The 10,819-nt window shown below is 36.2% G+C and overlaps 1 protein-coding gene across 1 annotated transcript in view; it reads right to left on the reverse strand.

The window, feature by feature from the left end:
- Positions 1 to 995: 995 nt before the first annotated feature.
- The window catches only part of CTNNA3 (catenin (cadherin-associated protein), alpha 3), a 518,663-nt gene continuing 508,839 nt past the window's right edge, over positions 996 to 10,819 (reverse strand). The window contains exon 7 of the mRNA XM_011929384.1: positions 996 to 1,316. Coding sequence (XP_011784774.1) covers positions 996 to 1,316 — 321 coding nt within the window. The remainder of the gene's footprint in view (positions 1,317 to 10,819) is intronic.

Below are 10,819 nucleotides of genomic sequence, written 5' to 3' on the forward strand. Positions count from 1 at the left end.
TTTATAATAATGCAGATGAACAAAATATTCCTATTATAACTTTCATTTTGTTTAGCTCTATTATTTAAGGAATCTTCATAATCAACATATAATTGACAATATATTCAAGATTTTTCTCTTCACTTTATAAATGTTACCAAGATTTGAGGGCAACAATAGTTATAGACATTCCATAGAGAAGAGATATATATTTCACATATATATATATGTATGTATACAATGAAACAAAATGGATTTTGAAACAAATATTTTTGCCCTAAATTTAGACATTTCCAATATTTCTGAGTGATAGCTAAAAAAAAACAAAAACTAGACACTGTCACATCTGAAAAAGATTAGCAGCTGCCAAAACTGTGTGGGTACCTGTAATCCCAGCACTTTGGGACGCCAAGGTGGGAGGGTCACTTGAGCCCAGGAGTTCGAGATCAGTCTGGGCATTATGGCAAAACCCCATCTCTACAAAAACTACAAAAATTAGCTGAGCTTGGTAACACACCTGTAGTCCCAGCTACTTGGGAGGCTGAAGTAGAAGGACCCTGTGAGCCCAGGAGTTCGATGTTGCCATTAGCTGTGATCGCCCAACTGCACTTGAGCCTGGGCAACAGAGCAAGACACAGTCTATCTCCATAAAACAACAACAACAACAAAAATAACAACCAGCATGGGCTCTTTACACACCTTCAAACATAGCTCATGAGCCCTGTAATATCACTTTTATTGAATACTAACTTCTAATGGCCTTTCATTATTCATCAACTTAATCCTGAGCAATCTGCCCCTCTATCTTCTTTATATCTCTTAAATTTATGTGCAACTCTAGTTTCCTTTCTCCAATCCTGATTTACTTCTTCAACTAATACTGAGATACTTCCACAAATAAAACAGTCACCTGTAAATACCCCTCTGGTTCTGACTTCATCCCTAGAAATTCCCAGGGTTGTTGTTCCCCAAAAATAACCAAGCAGAACTCACTTAGAAAACCAACCCATGTAAAATCACATACTCATTTGTAATTTATCCTGTTTTGTACATGGAAAGTATCTCAGCATATATTCAAAGTACAAGGGAAGAGGGGCTAGGGCTAGGGATGGGAGGGCAAACAAGTCACCTACATTGTTCATGTACTCTGAAAGCAGATCCTGAAGAGCCTGGCGAATGGCGTTGCATTCTGCAATAATCCGCTCCCGGTGGAAGTCCCTCGTGCATGAAGAATCTGCCAGCAGAGCAGCCCCACTGATAATGGCTTCGAGTCGTTTCTCTAGTGATGGTCTTATTTCCTCCTCAGTCACTGTGAGTGGATTCAGGACAATTAAATTCTAAGAGAAGAAAACATTTGTATGGTTAGCACTCCATGGCATTTCACTTTTATGAAAAACAGATGTTATTTTGCTTTTGCATTTAAAATTCAGATGTGATAATGAAGAGAACTGTGTTTTTACTGCCTCGACTGGTTCACACATAATGCTATGTAGTGATTATTATTCTGATAACTAATGAAAGTGATGCAATTGTGAGCATTTGTTCTAGCCTCAGACAGACCTGGATTCAGATCTTACCTTTTCCCCTCATGCAGATATCTTACACTTGCTGAGCCTCAACCTCTTGACCTATAAGCAGAATATTAATATTGCCTGTGTTGTAAAACTGTTGAAAGAATGATATAAATGCTTAATACACTGACTGGAGCATATTAACTGTTATTTACAATAGTAACTTTTACAGACTGCACTGTTTACACAATATTTTCATGTATCTCATCCTGATAGCACCATGAGGAAGTAGGCAGCAAGGTATTAATAACCACACATTTCAGCTGATGATGAGTAAGGCTGGAAGGCTGTCTTACCCAAGGTCATAGAGCAAATAAATAATGACGTTCAGATAAGTATCCAGGTCTTTCAATACCAGATTTAATACTATTTTCATTATGTCTCACTTTAAATCATAAACTTTAGTTAACTTTAACACTAACATATCAAAGTAAATTCTGATTTTTAATTATTTAATTTAAAACATAAAACTGCTTCTTCCTGTTGATCTATTATAACTTCCAGCTATTTCCAGCTATTAGAACTTGACATGGTACTTTTAAGGTTTCCATTAGACGTATCTTTAGGTAATAGGAGTCAAGATAATCTAAAGCCTTGTAAGAAAAGATGGAGGGTATATGCTGCTCTAAGGGTCTTTTATTAAAATACTCCAAGAGAGGAAGTCTTTCCAAGATTAGGTATAATGTGAGAATAGAAGAAAGAGATAGTGTAGAATAAAAGCTCTCAGAAGAACCCTTAACATGAAATGCAATCACATAATGATCTTCAGAGTGTGAAAGTCTGAGTGTGAATCTACACACAAACACACTGTGTGAAGATATAAGATCTTCCTAGTGTATAATCTTATGTATAAGATTATAGATGTGTATATGTATTTTATATAGATAGAGGTGTGTATGTATGTAAATAAATAAGTAAGTATATGTGTGTGTTTATATATAAAATCTTATACTGATCATTGTGTTACATTACATTCTGATAAATATTTGGGGATTGAAAGTAGCCAGGATACAATTTTAAAAGTCACAACTGGGCCGGGCGCGGTGGCTCATGCCTGTAATCCCAGCACTTTGGGAGGCCGAGACGGGTGGATCACGAGGTCAGGAGATTGAGACCATCCTGGCTAACACAGTGAAACCCCGTCTCTACTAAAAATATACCAAAAAAAACTAGCCGAGCGAGGTGGTGGGCGCCTGTAGTCCCAGCTACTCAGGAGGCTGAGGCAGGAGCTGAGATCCGGCCACTGCACTCCAGCCTGGGCAACAGAGTGAGACTCCATCTCAAAAAAAAAAAAAACCAAAAAAGTCACAACTGTAAGTAGAGTCAAGCTAGGAAGAGAAAATTATTATAGAAAAAGAAATAATTTTAAAACAATTTTTTTAAAAAATGGTACTATGTAATGTTCTCTTACTATAAAATGTGAGGGGACTCCAAAAAGTTCACGTAAAAACTGGAGTTAAAATATAAAAATAAAAACTATAAACTTAATTTCTCAACATAAGCTCCATCAAGTTCAAGAAATTTATGCAAGTGATGATACCAGCTATTTAGTCCACCTCTAAAGAACTGAAGCTTCTGGGAATTTATCTATGTCAATGCAGTCTTTTTTACATTATTAACTGAAGAAAAATAGATGCTCTTTACAATTTTTTTAAGATTAGGAAACAAAAAGGAGTCAGAAGGAGCCAAATCGGGACTGTAACATGGATGCCTAATAATTTCCCATGCAAACTCTTGAAAATTGCTCTTGTTTAACAAGAGGAATAAGCACGAGTATTATTGTGGTGGAGAAGGACTCTCTGGTGAAGCTTTCATGGGCATTTTTCTGCTAACGCTTTGGCCAACTCTCCTAAAACACTCTTATAATAAGTAGTTATCATTCTTTGGCCTCCCAGCAAATTAACAGACAAAATGTCTTGAGAATCCCAAACACTATTGCCATGACCTTTGCTCTTGACTGGTCCAATTTTGCTTTGACTGGATTACTTCCACCTCTTGGTAGCTATTGTTTGACTGTGCTGTGCCTTAGGGATCGTACTGGTAAAGCCATGTTCTACCTCCTTTTACATTTCTTTGGAGAAATGCTTCAGGATCTTGATATCAATTGCTTAAAAAATTTCTGCTGAAAGCTCTGCTCTTATCTGCAGCTTCTCTGGGAGCAACATTTTTGACACTCATCAAGTAGAAAGTTGGCTCAACTTTAATATTTTAGTCATAACTGCATAAGCTGAAGCGATTGAGATGTCTATGTTGTTGGCTATTGTTTGTGCTGTTAACAGTCCTTTTCAATTAAGACATGAACAAGATTAATTTTTTCCTCACAAATTGATGTGGATGGTCTGCCACCTTGAGCTTCACCTTTGACATCATCTCATCCCTTACTAAAATGAGTTATCCACTTGTAAACTGCTGATTTCTTTGAGGCATTGTCCCTATAAACCTTTTATAAAGCATCAATGATTTCACCATTCTTTTGCCCCATCTTCACCACGTATTTAATATTTGTTCTTGCTTCATTTTTATCAGAATTCACATTGCTGATAGAGGTCCTTCAAACTGATGTTTTATCTTTCTTAGTGCCTCAAACTAAATCCCATTCAGACATGTTAAAACAAGTTCGTATGAATTTATTTGGGTGGAAAAAAATGTTGAAATTCATGCATAGTTTTTTTTTTAATACACATTCTTCATGAACTTTTTGAAGGCCCCTTATAAAATGTAAAATGTAAACTAGAATATAGATCTGATATAAAATTGGTTAAATATCTTAAAAGCATGCAGGAGAATTCTTACTTTCCTGACTCTTTTCTTCCTATTCTTTCTTTCTATCTTTTTTTTTTTAGACAAAGGCTCGCTCTGTCACCAGGCTTGAGTGCAGTGGCGCGATCTCAGCTCATTGCAACCTCTGCCTCCCAAGTTCAAGCGATTCTCCCTGCCTCAGCCTCCCAAGTAGCTGGGACAACAGGCAAGCGTCACCACGTCTAGCTAATTTTTGTATTTTTAGTAGAGACAGGGTTTCACCATGTTTGCCAGGATGGTCTCAATCTCTTGACCATGTGATCCACCTGCCTCGGCCTCCCAAAGCGCTGGGATTACAGGCATGAGCCACCACACCTGGCCTTTTCTTCCTGTTTTTCAATTCCTCTATTGAGTCTCTCCATTTTTCCATCTTACATGGAAAAAAAATTAAAAAAACAACATGAAAGGAAATTAACTGTATAAAAAGCAAATTTAACATTTTCTTTACCAAGTAGACATTATTTTTGATGAAACCATAATCCCTACCATGGGCTTGGCCATCAGTTAAGGCTTCATTCATCTAAGTCTTCCCCTTTATTTCATTTGCCACTTTTACCACATCTTTCTTTGGCTCGCTCATTTAGTATAGACTTTCCACTCCAATGTTTCATAACAAAAATTAAACCATTTAGGCCGGGCGTGGCGGCTCACGCCTGTAATCCCAGCATTTTGGGAGGTCGAGGCGGGCAGATCACGAGGTCAGGAGTGCAAGACCAGCTTGGCCAACATGGTGAAATCCCGTCTCTAGTAAAAATACAAAAATTAGCTGGGCATGGTAGCGCGTTTCTGTAATCCCAGCTACTCGGGAGGCTGAGGCAGGAGAATTGCTTGAACCAGGACCCAGGAGGCAGAAGTTGCAGTAAGCTGAGATCACGCCAGTGCACTCCAGCCTAGGCTACAGAGCAAGCAAGACACCATCTCAAAAAAAAAAAATTAAACCATTTAAAACCTTTTTGGAAATGTACCTCCAGTGTGGCATCATTAAGAAAAGACTATGCAAGCAATATAATTACTCTTTAATTGCTCTAATGCAATTAGAAGATGTGATAGAAGCAGTCAATGTGTCTCCAGCATTGTGACAATAGGAAAAGCTGATTACATTTCAAATCTGTTTGTTGTAAGTACTGGAAGAAAAAAGTGCTGTGATTTTACGTGTTCTGGCTATGATTTCATGTTAGCAAATGGCCTGTGTTGTAGAATTAAGTTCACTTTAGTTTCTGCTCTACAGGGTCATTCCTCAAACTATCTCAGCATTTGGAATTTTACATGCTTGACCTTTAAGATTTCTGATTCTTCAAGCTCATCTGAATTCAAATCATTGTCTGTTCTGACATCTGATACCTATAGGCAGGGCTCTTGATTTTGCCTAAAACAATTGCCCTACTATTCCATCTTATTAAGGTTTCACTGACTTTGTCACCGAATCAATAAAAAGCCAAGAATTTTTTAAAGTAAATCAAATGTCCTGTGAAATGGCACTGGATTTGCTTAAGACCAACTGAAACAAATTTTTACCTCTTCTGATGCACCATAGCTATGTTAAAACAGTATTTCAGTGTGTTTCATGGCATTCATCCCATGAAAGACAATCAATAGGATGTTGTTTTTTTCAGGATGCCACTCCATTGAAATAGAAAATATTTTTCCTTTTTTAAAGTTCCACTCAATGTATACTTACCTCCTTAATACTTTGATTGCTGACAGAACATTATTTTAATGTAATTAAGAGTCCCAACTCCATATTCTTCTGTTAGATTATTTTGTTTAAAAGAGTAAGTATAGCTAGAAATTTAGAACCCAGGTCTTAGAAGCAGATAGCCTGTGTTTGAATCCTCGCCCATAGCTATAAACAAATATATCTGTACTAATATCACCCTCTATATTTTTATGTCTTTCTGGATATCTTATAATTTATTTGATTAATAAATTTCATTCCTTATTTTTCTTCCTACCACTTCTTTTCAAAATTAAAGACTTTAAGTAGCTTGCCCAGGATCACTCAGCTAATAAGTAGCAGAGGGAAGAGTCTGTACAAATCTGTCAACTTCCAGTTCCATGCTATAACTACCATGCAATGCTGCTTTTGTTGTCTTATTTAATCATTACCAACCATTTTGTGGCATATTATCATCATTAATTTATACGTGTGAAAACCGAGAGTAAGCACAATTAAGTAAGTTGTCTAAATTACCCCTTAAAAGAGAAGATGTAGGATTCAAATCCAATTTTATATAACTACCAAATCCATACACTTTCTACTACTCTGGGGAAACTGAGATGAGACCACCTGGCAAACTTCTTCATTCACCTGAATCTCATCATGTTTTTCCACTCATTTCTTCTCCTCCTTGTCTTCAAGGAAGACATAGTCTTTCTCTCTCATTCACTTCCTTTCTCTCTCTTTCTCTCTCTCTCTCTCTCTTTCTCTCTCTCTTATCTCCCCTTTGTTTCTTTCTTTTTTGAAAAAAAATTTGAGGAATGTCTCACTCTGTCATCCAGGCTGGAGTGCAGTTGTGCAATCATGGCTCACTGCAGCCTTGACCTCCCTAGCTAAGGTGATCTTCCCAACTCAGCCTCCAGAGTAATTGGAATCACAGGTGTGTGCCACCCCATTCAGCTAGTTTTTTGTACTTTTTGTAAAGATGGGGTTTCACCACGTTGCTCAGTCTGGTCTCAAACTCCTGAGTTCAGGCAATGCACCTGCCTTGACCTCCCAAGGTGCTGGGATTACAGGTGTGAGCCACTGTGCCCAGCCTTCCCCTTTATTTTCAAGGCTATCTTCTCCTCATCACAAATCCCAAGTACTCTTCAATTATTCCTTCCTTACATTTTGAGTCTCTTAAAGAGCCTACTATGTGCCAGGTACTGTGCTAGGAATTGGTAATAGAATGGTGAGGATCCCTGCCCTCCTCACAGGGCTCACATCTCAGAACTGACAACTATTAACCAAAAAAAAATCACAAAAATACATAACCACAATGTGGATGTGTTGTATAAATAAAAAGAGTAGTTAGTTAAGTACAGATTGACCAGGCGTAAGTCTGGACAATTAAATGCAGAATCAAAATGGTTAAAGGCAAAGCAGGGCTAGGCACAGTGACTCACGCCTGTAATCCCAGCACTTTGGGGGCAGAGGTGGGCCAATTGCTCGAGCCCAAGAGTTCAACATCAGCCTGGGCAACACAGTGAAACCTGTCTCTACAAAAAATATAAAAATTAGCTGGGCAAGGTGGCACATCCCTGTATTCCCAGCTACTCAGGAGGCTGAGGTGGGAGGATCATTTGAGCCTGGCATACCAGTCATTCATAGAATTCTCAGGGAGGGATTTAGATCCACAGAACTTGGAATGGAAAGTTATAGGTAATCTTGTTGGCAAAGATGTAGAGAAAAGGGGAATCCTTATATACTGCTGGTAGAAATATAAACTGATACAGCTATCATGAAAAACAGCTGGAGGTTCCTTTAAAAATTGAAAATAGAACTAATCAGCAATCCCACTACTGTGTATATATCCAAAGGAAATGAAATCAGTATGTCAAAGAGATATCTGTACTCTCATGTTCACTGCAGCATTATTCACAATAGCCAACACATGGAATCACCCTAAGTGTCTACCAATGGCCGAATGGATAAAGAAAATGTAGTATACATGCAATGGAATACTATTCAAACTTTACAAAGAAAAAAATCTACAGGGTGCCATAAGTCATGCCTATAATTGCAGCACTTTGGGAGGCTGAGGTGGGTGGCTGGTTTGAGTCCAGGAGTTCTAGACCAGCCTGGGCAACATGGCAAAACCTCATCTCTACAAAATATACAAAAATTAGCCAGGCGTGGTGGTGTATGCCTGTAGTTCCAGCTACTAGGGAGGCTGAGGTGGGATAATTGTTTGAGCCCAAGAAGTCGAGGTTGCAGTGAGCTGTGAGCATGCCACTACATGCTAGCCTGCGTGACAGAGTGAGACCCTGTCAAAAACAAAAAAACAAAAAAAAACAGAAAATTCTGTCATTTGCAGCAACATGGATAAGCCTAGAAGACATTATGTTACATGAAATAAGCCATGCACAGAAATACAAATACCACATAATCTCACTTATATGTAAAAATCTAAAAGAATCTAACTCAGACACAGAGTGGAGTGGTGGTTACCAGGGGTTGGGGGCAGGGACAGGACTCAGGAGATGCTGGTCAAAAGATTCAAAATTTTAGTTTGACAGGAGGAATAAATTCAAGAAATCTATTGTATAACTTGGTAACTATAGTTAATAATAATGGACTATATACTTGAAAATTGCTGAGAGTAGATATTAAGTGTTCTCACCACAAAAAACTAGTACGTGAGGTAGTGCATATGTTAATTAGTTTGATTTAGCCACTGAATAATGTATATGTATTTCAAAACATCATGTTATATACCACAAATATATATAATTTTTATTCACTAATTTAAAAATTTTTAAATGAACTGCTAAAAAACAGTCTGGATGTGATCTTATCCAGATTTTATGTTATCAAGTCTACCTGAACAGGCATCAGCATTATAATTATAGAACTAGAAGCAGAAAGACTGAAACTTGAAAACAAGCCAAATTGAAGACAGGTACTTTACATCTGAGTAGACAAAAAAACTGCGTCAAAGGTAGGGAAGGGATCTGTGAAACCAGGAGAATATATATTTCATCCATCTGTAGGAGTTTTGAAAAATCTGACACTATGAAAGAATGATTAAAATTAAATTAAATTGGCACACATCAATATTTTAAAATACAAAAGATATATACTACCCACAGAATGGAAGTATGAGAACCAATTCAAATAGTGATGTGGGGAATGTCTTATATTAAATCATTTAATGGAGAAGATGTAGTTTAAATAAGCATTGCTTATCATTTTTGGTTTTGGTTGTAGCCTAAAGACTATCTTTCAGAAAAGAACTTATAAGGATTAGTTCAATCAATATGACTTATAGTGAAAGAAAACTCTACGGCCTCTAGAAACAGAAACAATTGCTACATTTCCAGAAGACTGAGATCATAGCTCTATATGTATTTGAGTGAACAATGTGGGATCAATCTATATATAATAGCTTGAAAAATTACCAGAATATATGATAAAACAAAAAACAACAGTCGCAGGATGATATATATAATGATATCATACATATTTTTAAAATGAGCACACAACACTTTGTATTTTCTCTGAGTGCATATATGTACATGAGAGCCTAGGAAATGGACTAAAGGAAACATACCAATACCATAGCAATTATTATTTTGGGAGGAGGATGAGACAAGAACCCAAACTGGGGTAGTAAGGTTTTAATTTTTAATAACTAGGCTTCATTACATATTACTTATAAAAATACAAAGTAATTAAAAATTCAAATTCTTAAATTTTAAAAAAGATAATTATGGATCAAACACTTATTATTCTTTTACATTCAAGTATTAATCAACTAATTTTTCTGGAATCAAATAGACAAAATGCTTTCTTTGTTTACCAGAATGAATATAATATTGTTTTATAAATTAATCAGTTGCAAGAATTTCAATTTTGTTATGTTGGGTTTACACTGTTTAAACTATTACAAATATGTTTGGCTAATATATGTCTGTTAAAAAATAAAGACATCAAGAGAGTGAAAAAGCAAGACACAGACTGGGAGAAAATATCTGTAAAAGGTATATCTGATAAAGGATATTATCCAAAACATATGAAAGATTCTTAAAACTCAACTATAAATAAATAGCCTGATTTTTAAAAATAGGCCAATGACCTGAACAGATAATTCACTTAAAAATATATACAGATAGAAAATAAGCATAAATCATAAGGGAGATGCAAAGTAAAACAGTCATGATATACCACTACACATCTATTAGAATAGCCAAATTCCAGAACACTGACTACACCAAATGCTGGCAAGAATGTGCAGTAATACAAACTCTCATTCATTGCTGAGGGGAATGCAAAGTGATAAAGCCACTTTGAAAGACATTTTGGCAGTTTCTTACAAAATCAGACATATTCTCCCACTCTCACCATTTCTACTTAATATATTCCTGGAAGTCCTAGCCAGAGCAATTAAGCAAGAGAAAGAAATAAAAGGCATACAAATTAGGGGAAAAAAGAAGTAAAATTTTCTCTGTTTGCAGATTATATAATATTATGCATAGAAAACTCAAAGACTCAACCAAAAACCTATTAGAACTAATAAACAAATTCAATAAAGTTGCAGGATACAAACCCAAATTATAAAAATCAGTTGCATTTCTATATGCTAACAACAAACTATCTGAAAAAAAAAAACAATGCAATGTATATGAGCATCAAAAATATAAACCACTTAGAAACAAATTTAACCACAGATTTGAAAGATCTGTGGTTACATTAAAAATTACAAGGCATTGATGAAAAAAATTGAAGACACAAACAAATGAAAAAGTACCCTGATGTTCATGGATCAAAA

This window comes from Colobus angolensis, unplaced genomic scaffold (assembly GCF_000951035.1).
Source record: "Colobus angolensis palliatus isolate OR3802 unplaced genomic scaffold, Cang.pa_1.0 Scaffold12, whole genome shotgun sequence".
NCBI lineage: Eukaryota > Metazoa > Chordata > Mammalia > Primates > Cercopithecidae > Colobus > Colobus angolensis.